The following is a 21,887-nucleotide window of genomic DNA, read 5'->3' as shown; positions in this document are numbered from 1 at the left end:
TAGGTATATAAATTGCAATAAGATAATAAATATAACTTATCTTTATTTTAAACACCTTGATAGTTTGATAACCGATAGACAAATTCCCAACAGAATTGGAAAATACCATTCAAGATTAGGTACTAAAGTTTTACCTCAAGTAGTAAACAGGTCCATATTGTACCTACGTTCAACATTATAAATATATTAGAGAACCTCCTTATAATATTTAAAAAAACAAACACAACTTTTTGTCTATGGTTTAAATGTAATAGGTAGGTACTTACATATTTGCTTTCCGGAATTTCCTTATAAAAACAGGAGGACTCACAGAGTGCTCAAAAACAGGATTGGACCAAAACAGAATTTGGAAACCTGAGTTGTAAACAATTATGGCAAGTACGTGCATCGTTTCTAAACGCCTGGATAAAAACATGAGTACCTGCTGTACCTACATGTATAATACACCATCACAAAAAACTGGTTTAAAGTTGACAGATAAAATAAAACTACAGTTAGTTATTATTACTCGAACTATCGATTCCTAATTGGTATCTAACCTTACCAATTCAATTAAAATAGGTACGCCAAAAATATATCTCATATTTTGCCACTATAAAAACTGGTTTAATAATAAAGAACATGACTGATCTTATGTAATAAAAAAGCATGTATGTACGCGGAACCAAAACAAAACAAACATAACCTTGGATTGACCTTCACAATGAAATTGATACTACAGGTAGGTACATACCTACCTAGGTAATTAATTTACATAATATATTATTCAGCATAGTACTATTCAAGCAATAATAATAGTACTACTAATCAACCTAGATGTTAGATAGTTTAAATAAATTAAACAATGTGTTGCAAAAGTCGTGAAATACGTCAAAAGAGGGCTCATTTCAAACAAAATTTGAAAAATCGCAAACTTTGTTGGTCACGTGACTTTTTTACTATGAAGAGCATTTTTCACGAATTGGCAAAAGTTTTAGAACACTTTTTTTGGATTACCTACATACTTTGTGACGCTATTTCTGCTGGCTTACTAGTTACCTCTTTTGCACCTCGGTTTTACCATCCAGGGAATTATATTTATATGTACCTAGTCAGATTTATCAACTTTGTCTTGGGTTTTCACTTAAGATAATCTACCTGAGTAATCCATCTCCATGCATCAATCTAGGATAAGGCAGCATCATATTAAATATGTGAGATAAGCAGAGATACATAAGTACCTACCTATTATGCACACAGTTTTGATGGCCTGTCTTTAGTTTCTGCCTCAATCATGGATTGGTATTGCGTATGGTAAATTAAAAATAAATAGAACTTTGCTAATGTACATACTTTATAATTGGTTCTATGTAGTTGAATTTGGGTAGTCAGAGGCGGGCCTGCAGGCGGCTTGAAAACATCTGACAGTCGGGTTGCCCACTTACCCGACGACTCTCTCAGCACAAGTTTGCTTGTGTTGGGGTCCACCAACCCGCACTAGGCAGGTGACCCGTGCCCTAGCCCCACATGACTCGGGATGGGTTGTGTTGTGATGATGAAATAAGGTTTCGGTACGACGTATTTTTATTCCTCATTTTAGCATATAGGTATTAAATGTTTTATTTTTCACAAAGAAAATAGCATGTGCTTTGAAGTGTTCTCTGGTTGAATTTTACCTTATGTAAATAACGTAAAACATAATCAAAGTAAGTACTTAAGTATGTTCGTTTAAACCGCACATTTGATTAATGTTTGACTAAGTATTACTCAAGATAATTAAGAGATTAATATTAATTTGTTCACGCACGCGACAAGCCTGATATAATCTTGTCTTCATCTACCATTCTATAGTTAAAAGTTAATTGCTCGCATAATTTATTTATGTAATTCTTTATTGTACAAATATTACAAATAAAAGTACAAAGGGTGGACTTAATGCTAAAAGCATTTTCTGCCAGTCAACCCGCAATTGTGATGTTTTAAACCAGGGATGCACAGACTTATCAAGACTAGGGGCCACTCGAACAAATTATGAACTGATGGCGGGCCGCCAGAAGTATAGGTAATTAAAGGCAATAAAGAATCGATAATAATGTAAGGAAAATAATTTATTTATTTTTAAGCGTGGCACTGTATAGGTACCTAGTGCTTAAATACAATCTTTTTTTTTATTTATTTCGCTTCTTTTCTTTATTTTTTTTCTTATTATTTTTTTATTTATTTACATTCGTTTGCAAGGCGGTTTCGATTTTTTTAACCGACTTCAAAAAAAGGAGGAGGTTCTCAATTCGTCTGTATGTACTTATGTGGTTTTTTGTCGATATAGTACTGAAAAGGTTTTTTCACACATATGTATATAACCAAATAAGCTGGCACATTTTCAACAGAGCAGAGTTTATACGCAACTCTTTGTACGTATTTTTACCAATGCAGCGGTAAAAGTTCAGCTATTTTCTTTTGTTGAATTAGTTGCGTAAATTTTGGTCGTTTTAAATGTCAACAAACAAAACAACAAAACAAACACTCACACCTTGTACTAATGTACTCCCTTGCGGGGTAGGCAGAGGTGCATTGCTGCACCCACTTTTCGCCAGTGTTATGTTAGTCCCAATGTAATAGGGGCGGGCCTATTGCCATTTTACTGGCACATCCTAGACCCAAGAACAAATATCTGTGTTTAAACAAATATCTGCCCCAGCCAGAAATCGAACCCGGGACCTTCGGCTCAGTAGTCAGGGTCACTAAACAATACGCCATTCGGTCGTTTAGAATTTCGAAATTAAGAAATCGTTCCAGTGTCAATCCACGACTTTAGCCACCTTATTTCTGTACAGGTAATACAATAAATCCCTATATTCGCTTTCGAAGTCATCAAGGAATTGTTTGAATTGCCGGTGATTGAGTACTTTCCAAACATTTTTTTTTACGACCGAAGATTTTTTTGAAATAAATATTTTTCGAATGTACAAGAGTATTATTTTTGCTGTCGGCGGGCCACCAGTATCCGACCGGCGGGCCGCATGCGGCCCGCGGGCCGCGGTCTGTGCATCGCTGTTTTAAACCATTCAAACCTCACAATATTATAATAAATGGTGCAAATTACTTCTATTGGTGAATTATTTAGACAAAAGCTATCTAAAGTAAGTATATATACATATTATTATATAGGTCCCTAGTATTTCTATTAAAATCAGCTCATTGATATTAAAAATACTTACATAATATTTTCCATATTTTCCTCATACACGACAATTTCCTCGTCTGTTTGTATTCATCGGGATTTACTTGTAGGTACATAAGAGCCATTTAAAATTAAGTAATCCATAAACATGTTACATCATCGTCGAACAGGTCGAATCATCGTGATTAAACTGGTATTTTATACACGAATGACGTATCAAGAGAGGGTTTCCCAAATATCAGAAGTAGGCATCTTGACTGAGGCCCCCTAAAACAGCTAACCTATGTTAAAAATAAATCTACAGTGTAATATTATTAGAATTTAAGTATCTAGGTGGAAGGCCCATAGCGGGGTAGGCAGAGGTGCATTGCTGCACCCACTTTTCGCCAGAGTGTTATGTTAGTCCCAATGTAATAGGGGGCGGGCCTATTGCCATTTTACGGGCACATCCAAGACCCGAGAACAAATATCTGTGTTTAAACAAATATCTGCCCCAGCCGGGAATCGAACCCGGGACCATCGGCTCAGTAGTCAGGTCACTAACCACTACGCCATTCGGTCGTCTACAATACAATAGAAAACGTTGCAAATATCGTGAGGAAAATCTGCACATGTAGATTCTAGATGTGTTGGTAAGTAAATGTACTGTACCAATTCAAAAACGGCGATACGATACAAATTATGTACAGCAAAACGCTGGTGACTCGCTTGCGTGTCACCTCTGTCTACTCCTTCGGGGATTACAGTCGTGAGCGTAATGGGTATGTAGGGAGAGGGACTATGATTTCTTTGCGCATAACAAGATTTGCTAATATTTGATTAAACAATCTTGAGGTAAGTATACTATACAATTATTTGTGTTAATAATGCAAATCGTTAGGAGAGGCCTATGTCCAACAGTGGACTACAGAAGGCTGAGAGAGAGAGAGAGAGAATAATGCAATTAAGTAGGTACTTACCTACACTAATAGGTGCAGCTATTATGAAAACATTTACGAGATGTTTTATGAACGTTTTGTGGAAACCATTAACGCATATAAAGTGATACTTATATTATTATGTGCTTCGTGTTTTTATTAATTACTTTTGCAAATTTAAGTGTAGCAAATGAATTCTATATAAAACAGAATGTAGTTATTAACAGCAGGGCAAGTACGTATACATATCAATTACTTACTAGCTATTCCCACAAGCTTTGCTTCGCCTTAAAAAGTTTCCCGTTGAAATTCCGCGATAAAAAATAGCGTATGTGTTAATGCAGTGTGTCAGCTAACTCCATACTTATCAAATTTCGTTCGAATCGGTTCAGCCGTTTTGACGCGAAGAAGTAACAAACATACGTTATCGTTAAAAGATGGCTTATAATAATTATTGCAGTTCCACACTAAAAAAACCATCTGTTTATTTCGATACATTACACTGAGTCCTCTACTATTTGATCCTTGGATTAACAATATCGGATAGAAAAAAACAAATTAATTTTTACTTCCGTCTTTATTTTGTAGGAGGAATAGCCTCGCTATATTTATTGACGTTAATCTTTATATTGTTTACACTTAACTTAGTTCTAGTTTCTCACATGACTAAATCTACCTAAGCATGAACTAAAGTCTCGCTTAGCGTCTATTCGGCCATTCACAGCGCAGCATTGTATTCTATGGTTAGGTTTAACTTGACATTCTCAAGTGTGAAACTGGGCATTAGCTAGTAGTAAGTAGGCTAATCTAGTTAAAGGTCGGTGCACATTTACACACAATGTACCGCCGTGTCAAATTTTGTCATAGAGCTGTGACAATGGCAACTTAGTATGCAAATAGGTGAGTAGGAGCGGTAACTAAATTAAAATTCGATTATTTTGGTACCTAGAAGAAATAGTTGATAAACTGCATTTTCTCATACTTGGCATAAAACAATTAAGATTGTGGTAAAGGTAAACAATTAAGGTGTGTGTTTAAAAAAAATATAAAGAAATAAACTACAGGTAAAATAAATAGTTTCATTGTGAAAGTAACCATTTTTGCTAGAAAGTATTGGTTCTTAAGCTTTTTTTAAAAACCTTGTTCTTAAATAAATTAAAATAAAAAGACACTAAGATTTTCTTTTTATGCCTTTGGTGCTATTGTTGCTAAAACTTTTTCTTTGCTTGTACAATAAAATGAACTGACCTCCGAGGCCTCCAATTTCCCTGACGGCCAGTAACTCTCTTAAATGTCACACGCGTCAATGCAAATTAAAATGTGTAAGTAAGAAACTTACAGGAAATGAATTAAAGTTCATTGTCGCACGGACGCTGACCTTTAGCTTTTACCATTTCTTTCGATCGTGCACTCGTTGTAAAGGATATATCGATGTGTGCGTCAAAATGGCGGGACGGTCGAATCCTAACTAATATTATAAATGCGAGAGTAACTGTGTCTGTCTGTCTGTTACTCTAACTACTCAACGGATTTGAATGAAATTTGGTACACACATGGTCTAGACCCTGAGAAAGAATATAGGCTACTTTTTATCCCCGAATTCCCACGGGAAAACTTTTTAAGGCGAAGCGAAGCTCGCGGGAACAGCTAGTTTAATAATAAAAGTGAAATTTTCATCGTGTTAAAACTATTAATTTTTTGCGATCGTTTTGTAACGTTGCCACAACAGCATCTTTATCTTTATAGAAGATTGTGAATAAATCTGTAGTGTTTCGGCTTTGTAGGTATACTTACCACTTTTTCAACAGCCTCTATGTATAACTTTACATAGGTATTTTATTAGTTGCGCGTCAACGAACTTATAAATAATCTGAATATGTACTAACATGGATAAAAATCTAACTGAAGTTAAGAACCGCTGATAATTTGACAGATGAACTAACTTTGAAGCTAAACCAGTTTGTGATTGTGTTGTGATAACGGATAAGATCGCGAAAGATACAATCTCACGTGTCAAGTAAAAATAACATTCATTCACAATGATCGGAGATCTCGTCAGATACCTACAATCCTCGTTGTTCTATGGTTACTATACAATAGATAGCTTGTGAATATGTTGTGATTAACACACACACATCCCTTAGTAATCCACTGCAGGACATGAGCCCCCTCCAAAATTGGAGGGAGGTAAATTTTCATTACACAAACTATTAAACCTGTGAGTACTTTAGGCCTACATAACTATCGCTAATAGTGGAAGGTACTTCATTGGAATCGCTCTGTTCTACTCTGTTGCTTTGAATAGGCTCATAAGCTGGTAATCTAAGGCACACCTATCGGTATCTTACGTATCGCAGCAAAAGGATTGTCATAAATGTATGGAGAAAAGGCCTAGGCAATGCCGATGAAGTGGACGCACTAGTATGAATTCTATACCAAGAATACTGAATGCGATGCGTCCGTTGTGTACGATGCCGAACGGTGGGCACTTACCTTTAGTAGGTACTTTGTTGGCGTCGCTCTGTTGCTCCGAACAGGCTGGTAAGGTCATTAACGGCCTACTTTCCCATGCCATGACCTTGACATGCTTGTAAAATGATGGTGTATTCTGTTGTTGAATTTTTTGCGCCTAAGTTTTGTTCGGTTTTAATCTTAGACTAACAATATACGAATAAGTTAGTGTGCCACATACTTATAAAAAAAAACCGCATTTTGTTTAATGTCAAACTGTATGACAACCAGCATGTACCAATGAATAAAGTCGCTAATAAGAGGTGTTATTTGGCGAGACGCCTGTATTTTGCACTGACAATGGAGTGTGTATGTATCCCCTAGTTTGTATGAATATATCGGATAAGTACTTACCTACCTACACGGTCATACTGAAGTGACTGATCAATTCATTAATTAGTAAGTAGATACCTAAGGCTATTCAGTTAATATTTATGTGATTTATAGGAAATCATCATCATCATTGATTGCAAATGTGTCTATTTACAGAAAGAAGAAACATTTGATTACCTTAATTAAGACCGACCATTAGTGAATGACGTATTATGTTCACAATCGCTCCATCATACAGCATTGACGTCATATGGGTTATATTAGGATTATTAATTAAATTTTAGATCCTCGTGCCAATCGAAACTCCTATTTTTGCAAAATAAATAAATGAACAAAGATAATCTATCTTCGACTGATTCATAAATACCGGCAATATCCTGATTATCCTGTTATAAAGTTTTTTTTTTTTTTTTTTTTTTTTTTTTAAAACTGCCTCTGTGGTCTAGTGGTAGAAGCTTCGCTTCATGACCCAGAGGTCCCGGGTTCGATTCCCGGGTGGGACCATCAATTTGTGTTTCTAAATTGTGGTTCTAAGTTTGGTTAGGACATAGAAGGCTGATCACCTGATGTCCGAAACAGTGAAACGATCCATGCTGTCGGATGGGCATGTAAAGCAGTCGGTCCTGCGCCTAGCTCTCTCCAGTCGTGTCGGTCAATCCGTCCCATTGGGCTATGAGAGTGATGGAACAGAGAGTGCTCCTGTGTACTGCGCACACACTTGGGCACTATAATCTACTCCTGCGTAGATGGCTGATCTCAAATGAGATTGGCCGCCGTGGTCGAAATTCGGCCAGGAGGACATTATTATAAAGGCGAAGACTACTTTGCCTGAACTTTGGTTTTAGAAAAACTATTTAAATTTTTTGAACAATTGGGTATATTTTTCAAAATTGGTTTTCCATGATGCTTTTAATGTCATAAGACCGTGCCATTAACACATTAATTATTTATTCTTAAGGTGCCATCTACTATCGTAGGCGGGTTTCTTTATGGCCACTTGGGCTCGGGATGTTGCGCTTCGGAACAGCTCTATGGTGCACATGCCATTTTTATCCAAAATACAGAGGGAAAACTGTTTAAGGTCCCGAGCACAACTAGTATTTTTTTAATTAATTCTATTATTATTGTCCACAGAACCCGTCTCTCTGGACTGAAGAAGGTAGGAGCCGATCGTGGCCGATGCGATGTGAAGTGACGCTTCAACATGCTGCTCGACTTCTGCAAATCATGCCAATAGTGAGTCATCATCTTATTTACATAGACATAGCTGTCACAATGTGCAATCTGAAGTGGCAGTGCAGCTGATTACTGTTGGGGTAGACGAGCTCTCGAGTGGAGACTGGAGACCACGAACAGGCAAACGCATCGTGGGACGCCCTCCTATCCGCTGAATCGACGACCTTAGGCGGGTCACTCTGGTAGTGGCCGGATGAAGAAAGCCGAGGACTGGTTGTGGCGCTCCTTGTGAGGCCTATGTCCAACAGTAGATAATTATTTGCTGATGATGATGATCTTATTTAAGGATATTTAATATTATCATCATCAGCTTATTCATCCGATAATCAAGCGCCACAATAACGTGGCTCGCTCGTGGCAATCCTCGGCTTTCCTCATTCTTCCACTACCAACGGTGCTATGTAGCTCCGTTATCAAATTCGTAGTTCACAAAGTTTTATGCAACTCATTAAAATTGAATAAACCTTACTGGGCACTCGGTTCCTATTAAAATACCTAGTTAGCTTATTAAAAATAATGCGCAATTTACTAATGAACTGACTAATGGTTAAACGAGTAAAAAATATTAGCCTTAATCAGGTAGGTTCCTAATGAAATTATGATTAACTAGCTGTTCCCGCGAGCTTCGCTTCGCCTTAAAAAGTTTTCCCGTGGGAATTCCGGGATAAAAAGTAGCCTATGTTCTTTCTCAGGGTCTAGACCACATGTATACCAAATTTCATCCAAATCCGTTCAGTAGTTTTGGCGTGAAAGAGTAACAGACAGACAGACAGACACAGTTACTTTCGCATTTATAATATTAGTTAGGATTAGGATTTGTGACAAAAATCTTTGCTTTATTAAAACTTAACCAAGCTTTAATTGGGTCTTCAGATAATGTTAGTAGGTACCCACTACTGCACTAACAGACTGTCTGTCGTTTTCACAAGTGAGAGTGTAAAATTAAGCAGCACTTAAATATGACATGCACCTTAGACAAACGTGTGAATGCTGTTATTAGGTGAATTATAAATGAACACGACTTAATTTCATACAAAGGTAGATTTACTGAAATTAAGAAATAGGCCTATTGGTTCTGTACTGTAAATATATATGATGTCATCTTCATTAATAAATCTGCTGTTGACTTAAAACTAACGTGCACTATTTAAATTGGACTTACCTATTTATTTTATCAAAAGATCTTTTACTTAATTGTTTTATCTAAAAGTGCGTTTTTTATTTACATTCAAAGCTAAAGGGAATTTCATGTGGAAATTTTGATATAAAAAGTTGTTCAGTTCAGTACTTACCTACTGTTATTAGATAAATGTTTATTATAATGAATTTGATTGGCGTGGGTAATGTGGGGTCATTAAATATTTAAAAAATGCCTACGTAAAATTTCATCATTTAAAAATATAAATTAAATCATCCATTTTTCAGAATACGTGATCAGGAAAATATTATTTTTATTTTTTTGTCCGAATATGTACTGAAAAGCTCTAAGCTCAACACTACAAAAAATAATACAAAAGGTCTGAAACTTCATAGGAAAAAGTTCAATAGTGCAGACAAAATCTATAGGAGACCTCGAAACTTAGTAAAACATCCTAACAATGACAAAAATCTTATCGTTATCACAAATTTACCTTTATTATCGTCCAGAAAATTATTTTTATAAGCAAATAAACATTTAATTATACACACAATCATTATCACTTGCTACTGTACATCTTGTGCCAGGTACAGTCAACAAAAAACAAATGATCTGATAGTTGAAAATGGGACCTTTGATTAGAGAGACACGTTTAGGTACTATTATTCGATTAGATTCGTGTCTATATGAGTTGAAAGAACAGAGATAGAAAGAGGATTACAGCAGACATGTGCTAGCTATGCTGCGAAGATGTGTAAAACATCCACCAGTGCTATGCTATGTGGTCATATTAATATGTTTGTAAGATATCAAACGCATCCGTAGCAATGCAACTAACATATAGTTGGTGGAAAAGCATCCTTAAGATAAGTTTGTTTAATTATGAAAATGGTTTTGGTTAACCAATATTTCTAATCATTTAGTTTCGACTGTACATAATAATACGTTACTTAAACAGTGCAATCAAGAGGAATATTTCATTCAGTATGATAAAGCCGAGACAGTCAGTCAGCTGTCAAAAAGTTAAGATAATAAACTTGTGTAAAATGGTAGCAGTCTGCCAAGATACTCTGCTCGGTATAGGGAATTTGTTCCTCGCGTCGGCTAAGTCTAGGAGTGATTTGTTGGTGTGTGTGTGGGTTTCAGACTGGTTGACCACCGCTTTGCAGGTGCCAAGGTGAATATATTTGTCTTCATCTTCATCATCATCCTCAACCAAATGAATAATAATAATAAATGTAGGGACTTCTTACACACGGCCATCCGACCCCAGGCCCCAAGCTAGGCAGAGCCTGTAATATGGGTGATATAATATTATATCTAATATATATAGATACATAAATAATAATAATGTACCTACTAACTTACACCCCCAGTCGGGGATCGAACCAAGGTCCTTCGGTATAGCAGTCAGGGTCACTAACCTAACCAGTACCTTCATCATTCGGCCGTCAAAATAGTGCGGAGATACGTGTACACACATTTCGCCTCAAGATTCAACTAGGTATTGTTGTGTATTCTTCTATTCTTCCTTTAAGGCACGCGTCCACGTTTCGTCATTGCAAGCAACGAACATATCGCATTCAGTATTCTTTGCATAGAAATTCACACAAGTGCGTCCACTTCATCGGCATTGACGACGCCGTTTCTCCATACATTTATAAAAATCTGTTTAGTGATTTACGTACGATACCGATAGGTGGACGAGTACGGGATTTTACGGATACAAATAATTAATGATTTTTCTCTCTCTCTCTCTCTCTCAGCCTTCCGTAGTCCACTGTTGGACATAGGCCTCTCCTAACGATCGCCACCCCAAACGGTCACCCGCCATCTGCATCCAGCGGCTTCCCGCTACCTTCCGCAGATCATCAGACCAACGGGTTGGGGGGCGACCGACACGCCGTTTGCCGACACGGGGTCTCCACTCCAGAACCTTTCTACTCCAGCGGTCGTCGGCTCTGCGGGCTACGTGGCCAGCCCATTGCCATTTCAGCGTGCTAATCCTTTTGGCTATGTCGGTAACTTTAGTTCTCCTGCGGATTTCTTCATTACGAATCCTATCTCGCAGGGACACGCCTAACATAGCCCTTTCCATAGCACGCTGAGCAACTCTGAGCTTGTGGATAAGCCCTTTGGTGAAGCACCACGTCTCGGCTCCGTAAGTCATCACTGGCAACACGCACTGATTGAAAACTTTTGTTTTCAGACACTGAGGTATGTTTTCAGTGAAGATGTGTCGTAATTTCCCGAACGCTGCCCATCCGAGTTGGATTCTACGAGCTACCTCTTTATCGAAGTTGGATTTACCTAATCGGATCACTTGTCCTAGGTAGGGATACTGATCAACAACTTCGATGGTGACACCTCCTACAGTTACGGGCGATGATGAAACATGTTCGTTCGACATGACCTTTGTCTTGTCCATGTTCATTTTCAGCCCAACTTGTTTAGAGGCATCATTGAGGTCTGTGAGCATTTCGCCCAACTCCTCCAGCGTTTCCGCCATAATAACTATGTCATCAGCAAATCGTAGATGAGAGATATATTCGCCATTGACGTTAATGCCCAGTCTTTTCCACTCTACAAGCTTAAAAACATCTTCCAGTGCACAGGTGAACAGTTTCGGAGAAATAACATCTCCCTGTCTCACGCCCCTTTGCAACTGGATCGGTTTTGTGCTATGTTCGTGTAATCGAACTGACATCTCAACACCTCGATATAGCGATAGTCTATATGGCACCGCTGAAGGGATTGAAGCATCGCCCAGAGCTCAATAGAATCAAAGGCTTTCTCATAGTCCACAAACGCTAGACATAAAGGTAGATTATACTCCTCGGTCTTCTGTATAACCTGCCGAAGCGTGTGTATGTGATCTATGGTACTATAGCCTTTTCGGAACCCGGCTTGTTCGGGTGGCTGGAAGTCGTCGAGTCTTTGCTCGAGACGATTCGTAATAACTCTCGAAAACAGCTTGTACACATGGCTCAGAAGTGCAATGGGTCTATAATTCTTCAATAGGGCTTTGTTGCCTTTCTTGAAGAACAAAGTCACTACACTTCTGCTCCATGCCTCCGGGCTTGTGCCTTCGAGTATGACGGAATTAAACAGCCTCCGAAGTGCTATTAAAATCGGTCTACCGCCGGCTTTCAGAAGTTCTGTCGTTATTCCATCATCTCCCGGAGCTTTGTTGTTTTTTAGCTGTTTGAGAGCTATACTAATCTCGTCTAATGATTTTTATAATATATAAAATAAATATAAACACTCACACATTATACTAATGTACTCCCTTGCGGGGTAGGCAGCAGAGGTGCATTGCTGCACCCACTTTTCGCCAGTGTTATATTAGTCCCAATGTAATAGGGGGCGGGCCTATTGCCATTTTACGGGCACATCCAAGACCCGAGAACAAATATCTGTGTTTAAACAAATATCTGCCCCGGCCGGGAATCGAACCCGGGACCTTCGGCTCAGTAGTCAGGGTCACTAACCACTACGCCATTCGGTCGTCTTTGAATGATTTTTATCTAACTTATTTGTGTATTTGTTTCCAGTTGTCTGGAGACAATGTACTGGACATGCTGCGAGGAAAGATTCTGTTTTGACAAGAAGATCGCTACTTACAGGTAAGGAACGGTATTTAATACGAGTTAGATGGAGTGTCAGTGCAAAAGAAAAGTCAACAGACAAATTCTATCTTTTTATACATTTAAGTAATTTAAAGTTTGACCGCAATATTTATGTTTGTTATTGGTAATATTCTGATGTTTTTATGGTAGACGGCGTCACTAAGCTAGCCTTTTTCGTGTAGTTATAAATTAATGTTATGTCACTGGGACTTATTCATTGCTTGCAAGTGTGCTTATACTCAGTTACTCACTTGAATGTCAAGATAAGCTCTACTTAAGTAAGGTATGCAGTGCAGTGCATTTTGACTCAAGTATGAAACTGGGCCTAATATTAAAGCATCCAATTTATAAATAGCTGCGCTATTCGTGATAAGGCATGTTTCTAATCAGAAAGATTTTCCTGTAACCTTTTCACTATTTGCCAACCTGTTATGTGAATAAGGCCATCATTTGATTGTTTAACTCCTGAACAAATAATTCAGGGTTTCAGGTACCTTGTGGGTTGTTTTTTGATCGTTTTGTACTTTTATAACAGTATCAACTCAACTCCAAATTATCAGTTTTGCAATTAGGTACCGACTTTGAAACTAACTTTTATATTGTTGACTATTGTTTTTCTTTTGCTAAGTATTCATCATGAAGCTGAGTTTTGTTAATTTAAATCGTTATTCTACTAAAGATGCGATATATTAAATTAGTAATGGATGGAAATTTCTATGAGGAAGGAAATTCATTTATTGGATATTCTATTCAACTTTTTACCAATAAACCTTGACTCTAACACCTAACTTGGTATGATCGGAAGTGAGAATATTATAATAATATGAGTGTAATTAGCATGTACGTGTAAAATTGCGCCCAGTATGAGGAAAACCGCAATCCACGAAGGTTTTGTGCAACAAACCCTACACATAACTATCTACTGATTATAATAATTTACTCATGTAGGAATATCTTCATGATTAGATTAATATTAGTATACTTTATTTATGCATCACGATTTGAAGAAAAGGAAACACTCACTTCTTGATAAGTATTTGCATTTATGGTATCGTAGTATTAAATTTTCTCCTTTCGAAATCTATGTAAATGTTTGTATTGTACATTTTAAGCTTAGAAACATTTTGTTCCGTTTTTATACTCACTAATTAATCAATTTCCTCTCAATTCATGTTTTTTTTATAAACAGATCTTGTAATCAAAATTATAATATTTTTTAGTCATATGATATAATCAAATGTTTACGGATTCCCAAAAGCCCTTCAGTAAAAGGGGTATAAGTACCTAGACCCGGCTATTTCGAATGGAACCTTAATGTACGGTCAGCTGCATAAGTTGTTATACATTTCTGTACCTTGTCAAACTGACGAACCGCCAATGCTTCAAATATTGGATATGCGGTTTGTTAGATTGACAAGGTTCGAAAGTGTATAGCTACTTATGCAGCTGGCTGTACAACGTACATCCCCAAGATCTAAACTGCCTTCCTACGATTGGACCATTTCCGACCACTCTGGTCCACTGTGGGTAGGTGGGTTCACATATCTAAATGTGCAGTTTTCTTCACGAGGTTTTCCTTCAGCGTAAGAGATATGGTATACGTCATGTACTTAAATTCCAAAGAACTCATTGGCGTAGCAATTCAAACCATTACCCGACTGACCTACCACCGCTCTAAACATAACCTAACATCAGTTCCCTTCACTTCCAGATTAGAAGATGAACCCCACTCAAACGGCTACACGAACAAGGGAGCGAGTGTGGACAGCGTGGTGACGCTGCAGCCCGCCAACAACAACCACCTCCCGCCACACGCCATCACCGGCCGCCAGGTCAACGACCTGCCTATACACGCTGACAAACTTTATGAGGTACTACTTGTTTCTTTCCTCCGAGGTAGTCTGGAAGAAATTACTCTTAGTAATAAGGCCGCCATTTGTACCGTCTATATTGTACATTTCCTTGTGTAATTTATGTTTGTGTGTGCAATAAAGAATTATCTATCTATCTATCTATCTACTTGAGAGTCAGGTTTCTTTACTGCAGACTGTACCATACTTAATAATGTGTCCTCCTAGCCGAATTTCGACCAATCTCAATTGAGATCAGCCATCTACGCAGGAGTAGATTATAGTGCCCAAGTGTGTGCGCAGTACTGTTCCATAACTCTCATAGCCCAATGGGACGGATTGACCGACACGACTGGAGAGAGCTAGGCGCAGGACCGACTGCTTTACATGCCCATCCGACAGCACGGGTCATTTCACTGTTTCGGACATCAGGTGATCAGCCTTCTATGTCCTAACCAAACTTAGAACCACAATTTAGAAACACAAATTGATGGTCCCACTCGGGAATCGAACCCGGGACCTCTGGGTCATGAAGCGAAGCTCCTACCACTAGACCACAGAGGCAGTGTACCATAATTACAGATTCTCTGAAACTCTTTTAGATAAACTTTCACTCGCATTCCATGAGGCCCTTTACGCTTTAGCGCGTTCTAAGGTTTTCCACTTTGGTGAATTAGAAAAGCTTCAGTAAAGCGTTTCTTAAATAAATGTTTCATCGTTGTAGACTTTATGATACATACAGGGTGGCCCAAAGAGTGACGTCCAAAGGAAAATGTTTGATTCCTTAGGTCAAGGGGTAGCCAAATCACCCCCATGTATGTTCAGCAATTTTTAGTAGTTTAGGAGTTATGATTTTTTTAACTAATTTTCTACGAAAATCGACCTCAGTGGATCAATTACGTTTTATTATTTTTTTGGATAACTTTTTAAAATTATTTTTTATTTTTGTGTCATCCTCTTAAGTTGTTCTTTTAACCATAAAAGTTTCAGCTTCCTAGCTGTAATGTAAGTTAGTTATTTTTATGTCGAAAGTTCAAATTATATCATCGAGCTAGACTGCTCTGAATTTTCTACTTGAAATTAAAAATTGAAATAGATATTCTCATTGTCCCTTATTAATTTTAAAAACTCCGCAAGGTTCCAACATACAATAAAAATAAAAATAAACTATTGCTTAATGGGGTATTATTTGCAGAAAACAGCCTTCAAAGGTATTTGGGTGGAAATTACCTAATTAGTAAATTGTTTCAGAAAGTTGAAAGATTCCTGTTATGTCATTACTAAGGACTAATTCAGTTAGAAAAAGTATCAAATTAAAGGGAAAATAGAATTATTTACTATTTTTTTTATTTAATTTACATTTTTTAATGTAAATTCTTAGTCAAATGTTTAAGTCTGAGTTGTAAGATTTATGAGATAATTGTATTATTAATACTAAGTAAATAAACTCAAACAATTATTTTACACATTTACTCACAATAAATTTTCAAAATGGCGACCTCCCACAGCAATACACAACCTACATCTACGCAAGAAATTTTCTTTAAGTCGCCTATACGCTTCTCTGTTTCATTCAGATGTCACTTTTGGACAGATGTCACATTTTTGAGAAAAGTTACTTTTTTGACATGTTTAACTTTTTGAGATGTCACTGTCACTTTTTTGACTTAAAGAAGATTTCTTGCGTAGATGTAGGTAGTGTATTGCTGTGGGCGGTCGCCATTTTGAAAATTTATTGTGAATAAATTTGTAAAAGAATTATTTGAGTTTATTTACTTAGTATTAATAATACAATTATCTCATAAATCTTACAACTCAGACTTAAACATTTTACTAAGAATTTACATTAAAAAATGTAAATAAAATAAAAAAAAATAGTAAATAATTTTATTTTCCCTTTAATTTGATACTTTTTCTAACTGAATTAATTAGTCCTTAGCAATGACATAACAGGAATCTTTCAACTTTCTGAAACAATTTACTAATTAGGTAATTTCCACCCAAGTACCTTTGAAGGCTGTTTTCTGCAAATAATACCCCGTTAAGCAATAGTTTATTTTTATTTTATTTTGGAACCTTGCGGAGTTTTTAAAATTAATAAGGGACCATAAGAATATCTAGTTCAATTTTTAATTTCAAGTTGAAAATTCAGAGCAGTCTAGCTCGATGATATAATTTGAACTTTCATTATAAAAATTACTAACTTACATTACAGCTAGGAAGCTGAAACTTTTATGGTTAAAAGAACAACTTAAGAGGATGACACAAAAATAAAAAATAATTTAAAAAAGTTATCCAAAAAAATAATAAAACATAATTAATCCACTGAGGTCGATTTTCGTAGAAAATTAGTTAAAAAAATCATAACTCCTAAACTACTAAAAATTGCTGAACATACATGGGGGTGATTTGGCTACCCCTTGACCTAAGGAATCAAACATTTTCCTTTGGACGTCACTCTTTGGGCCACCCTGTATAAGTGAAGATCGTATAATATATGACGTTATCAGTTAGTTCTTTTTCTTAGCGTGTCAATGATAAACACTAGAGCTTGAATACCGTTGGTCACCGTGATGATAGAATTAGCATTAGTCGCTCGTTGACTACTCAATCAGATAACACTACAAAGGTGTTCCACAAGGGTCGGTCTTCTGCTACAGGCAGTTGTGTAGCCTCTTTATCTAATTACATACCTAGATACTAAAAAAGCGAATACATCTTAAATTTATAGTATTTTTTCCCATTGCAGGTTTTCTCCAAGTCCTTGATATTCCGGGATGAACATGAGCTCAAGAAAGGCAGCATGGATTCACTTGATGAACTAGAAACCAAATCAGAGCCAGACTACTTGTCCGACCACCCGAAGCCGAACCGAACCAAAGTGTACTTCGAAGATGAAGTCAACTCACCTGTTACCGACTTTGAAATTATGTTCAAAGATGAATTGAATTACTCACATGATATGTTCCAAATTGAAGAAGAAGAAGAAAGTGACAAAACAAGCCCTGATACCGAAGAAGGATTAGTTATGAATGTTAGCGTAAGAAAACAAGATGTCGTAAAACCTAGTACGGTCACAATTAAAAATGAAAATAAACTAACCATACATCACCCTATTTATGAATACGATCCGAGCAAAACCGTCATGTCCTTACCATCAACACTATCATTACCAAGGGTTGAAAGTGTTAAAGGAATTCTGAGACAAAAATCCGATTTGCCAAGAAGCTTTAGTTCCAAAACTTTAGATCGGGTTGATAGCGGAGTCAGGATGGTTAAACCACAACTGAATAGAGTTGAAAGTCTTAAAAACATGGATAGGGAAAAAATCAACAAAGTTTTAGCCAGGGTGCCACATAGAAGTGCGTCATTCCTTAACATTCCTGAACATTTGCTACCTGCGAAACCAAAACTAACTAAGAGTAAATCTACAATAGGAGTAAGTCTAACTGATGAAGAAGATCATCAACTAAGTCGGCTTCCAGACACCCCTATTATTAAGAGTAACAACCTACCGAGATTCTTTGCTGAAAGTCCTTCAATCCCAGAGTATAAGGGTGAGGTAAGCTTGCAAAGCATCAAGCAACAAGCAGAGATGATGATGCAAGAGGACTATAGTATGCCAAGGTACTACGGAACACTCAAAGCTATAGATCCAGAGCCGGTGCATGAGAGCAAATCCATGCCTGATTTGAGGAACCCTGTGTCTACCGGCAAAGTCAGCAAGAGATTGGTGAAAATTAGGAGCAAGTTGAAGCCATTAGTTATTAAGAAAGGTACCGAAGAAAGACTTTGAAAGAATGAATTAATGAATAAAGGCAAAAATAATAAAGGTATTGTTGTGGACCTGAATAACGTTCCCCATTTATGGGTGTTCTAGCCGAGAATGGAAGATGTTTTGGAAACAATGCGTATAGGATACGATGTTGTCAAAGGTAGTCTTCTTCTGAGCACCGGTAAATAAACAGCGCTGGTCGCTTCCATATTAATTGGGGTCATCTCCATCGGTTTTTGTTTTAAGTCACTTCTTAACTTCGTGCAAATTGAAGAAGAATTGGACGATCAAAATACAATGGAGTAGAAAACTGCTGCCATAGTGTAAGCCATAACCACTTACAAATAGAATTCCAAATTGCTCTAGATTACTTATTTTCAAAAAAACTTCACAATCTTTTTTTTTTTAGCGATGATTGTTCTATAACCAATTGTATTTGCAGTAAAAGTAACTTTATGAGCATTAAATTATCTAGGCTACTCTACTTAACTATAAATTGTGATCTAATTTGTAAATTATAGTTTAAATTGTACTATAAACTTATTTTAAGAAAATATCAGTATTTTTGCTCAACTTGTGTACCTACTTAGTAAACTGTGTGAATAGTATTTATAAATACGATTTAGTACGTAGGTAGTTACAGGAAATACAGAAAATTGATTTAAAATGGCAGCTACTGTTATTATAAGATTTAGTTTTTTTAAAGTAACATCATGATAAATTCAGTACTTTCGAACAAACATCACAAATTGTTGTAAATTGTCTAGTCATGTATCAATATCACTTATTCATATTAAACTTAATTACTTACTGGTTAAAAATGTTTTCTTCCACCTCAAAAACATCATCATCATCAGCAAATAATCATCCACTGCTGGACACAGGCCTCTCCCATGGAGCGCCACAACACTCGGTCCTCGGCCTTCCTCATCCAGCCACTACCGGCTACCCGCCTATAGTCGTCAGTCCAGCGGCAGGAGGGCGTCCCAGGCTGCGTTTGCCTGTTCGTGGTCTCCAGTCCAGAACCCGTCTACCCCAACGGTTATCGGTTCGGCAGATATGACAAGCCCACATAGCATATTTGCATATTTGGACAGCTATGTCGGTAACCTTAGTCCTCTGAAGGATACCTAACCTCAAAAAATTCAATAGTATAATAGGCAAAATTGACTACATTTTTTTCCTTTTTTAACCGACTTCAAAAAAAGGAAGAGGTTTTCAATTCGTCGGGATATTTGTTTTTTTTTTATGTATGTTCACCGATTACTCCGCCGTTTATGAATCGATTTTGAAAATTCTTTTTTAGTTGTATTGGTTTGAGCTCCCAGGTGGTCCCATTTTTTTTCAGAATTTTATCTCACTCCCAAAGGGTGGGTAAAGGGGTAAAAACAGGGTAGGAATTTCCATTTTGGGCACATGTTAACCGATTCTAATGAAATTGAGAAAGTAAATATAGTTCTTATAACAAAAAAATATGATGGTGACCTTGAGCTGATCTGATGATGGAAACGGAAGGCAGTCAGGGGAACTCCTCATCGGTATAAAGCAACTACTTCGTGTTTAGGCTTGAATGATTCGTATTGATTAGTAGGACTTTTTGGTATCATTTGCACCTTACTTTTGATTGAAAATTATTGCAAATAAACTAAAAACTATAAAATAAAATAATAATTAAAAAAAAATTAAAAACCGACTTCAAAAAACCACTAAACTGTAAGAAATAAGGTTTACACAAATTCTACTCGTATGTGACAGTACAAATATACCTAGATTTAGATTCAGATTAATTTATTTGCTAAGCATTTCCTAAGCAGGAACTGTTCTTTTTTGAAGTTGGTGCCATATTTCTTCAGATAACTTTGTCACCGCACCAACATCAAAAAAGAACAGTTCCTGCTTACGTCACATACGAGTAGAATTTGTGTAAACCTTAAATTATTTCTTATATTTTAGTGGTTTTTTGAAGTCGGTTTTTTATTTTTTTTAATTATTATGAGAATAAGTGTAAGCGCCGTAAACCTTACGGGAATCTGATTAAAAAACCATTTTAAAAAAGCGTTCTTTTTATTTTCTTATAGAATCAACTATTTTCATTCATCCTCCACATTTATTAAGGTATATTTTAAAAAGACTCAACAATAAATGTTTATTAAAACCAGAGCTAAAATTATAGTCACTAGGTAAATAATTTAATTTCTAAAAGTGAATCATTTCATTACCATATACCTAGGTAGTTCTAATTTTTTATTTAAAATATTTTAGTTAAATAAAAACATAATACAGTTATCTAGTCTATCAAGTTATACCTATTATTACAAGGCTTTTTATCTCTTATTTTAGTTTCTATTTAATCACTAGAACAAAATGTTTTGCCATTTAATATTTTTTTTGATGTTCTATACTTTATACACTTAACTTTGCAACTAGAGTTAGGTATCGAATTCTTAACAATTTCTCTAATATAAAACTCCATCAAAATCAGCCTATCAAAATGTTATAGTAGGATTCTACGGAAATTTTATAAAATATGAGGATTTTGGCTTATCATGGCATAACACTATTCGCGTGGTGGCGGTGTTAGTACCTGCACCTGGCTCTCTCGGATGGAATTTTTTGTGCATATATATGCTCTTAAGGTTTAAACGGTCTTCCTAAATTTAAACATTTTCCCACCACGCTGGTCCACTGCGGATTGTTGAGTTCACATTTATTTAGGTGGAACTTCACCAAACGCTAAGCGTATTTAGTAGCTTGTCAAAAGTCTTCAGTTAGAACAAAATGTACTTATTAAAAATTTGATTTAAATACAATTTTAAATACGTTACTATAGATATCTCAAAAACCGTTCACTTTAAGAAAAATGTTTTTTAGAAAACTTTATATCATTTTAAAAGACCTTTCCATTGATACCCCACACGGGTATGTACATCGAAAAAAAAAATTTCATCCCTCAGTTACATGTATGGGGGGCCCCACCCCCAATTCTTTTTTTTACTATTTAGTGTCATATTTTTGTAGCGGTTCATACAACACATATTCCCATCAAATTTCATCACTGTAGTACTTATAGTTTCCGAGTAAATCGGCTGTGACAGACGGACAGACGGACAGACGGACAGACGGACATGACGAAACTATAAGGGTTCCGTTTTTGCCATTTTGGCTACGGAACCCTAAAAATGTAGGTTCCTAAAACTTATCTTAAGCCTATGGCAATAAAACACGCTTTTTACACTTTACAGATATTTAGAATTATTCCACGCAATTCACTTTTATAGTCCAATACATAGGTACTCCTAATTTTGTATATTTATTTCATACTGCCTTCTAATCTTCAC

At 36.4% G+C, this 21,887-nt stretch overlaps 1 protein-coding gene across 3 annotated transcripts; it reads left to right on the top strand.

Moving 5' to 3' along the window:
* Positions 1 to 8,039: 8,039 nt before the first annotated feature.
* Positions 8,040 to 19,103, top strand: LOC105381072. Of its 3 annotated transcripts, XR_007267977.1 has the most exons (5): positions 10,258 to 10,472; positions 12,850 to 12,921; positions 14,636 to 14,795; positions 17,524 to 18,692; positions 18,736 to 19,103. XR_007267977.1 is itself a non-coding variant. In XM_048631452.1 (4 exons), the coding sequence occupies exons 1-4, from the start codon at positions 8,126 to 8,128 to the stop codon at positions 18,568 to 18,570; spliced, it is 1,311 nt and encodes a 436-aa protein (XP_048487409.1). In that variant the 5' UTR covers positions 8,040 to 8,125; the 3' UTR covers positions 18,571 to 19,103. The 3 variants fall into 3 exon arrangements, 2 of the variants coding, with proteins under 2 accessions (XP_048487409.1, XP_011549020.3); XM_048631452.1 differs by lacking the exon at positions 10,258 to 10,472 and adding an exon at positions 8,040 to 8,157 and having other exon boundaries at positions 17,524 to 19,103; XM_011550718.3 differs by having other exon boundaries at positions 17,524 to 19,103.
* Positions 19,104 to 21,887: the final 2,784 nt, after the last annotated feature.

This window comes from Plutella xylostella, chromosome 28 (assembly GCF_932276165.1).
Source record: "Plutella xylostella chromosome 28, ilPluXylo3.1, whole genome shotgun sequence".
NCBI classification, from domain to species: domain Eukaryota; kingdom Metazoa; phylum Arthropoda; class Insecta; order Lepidoptera; family Plutellidae; genus Plutella; species Plutella xylostella.
The sequence above is the reverse complement of the archived record's forward strand: the minus strand, read 5'-3'. Positions and strand labels throughout refer to the sequence as shown.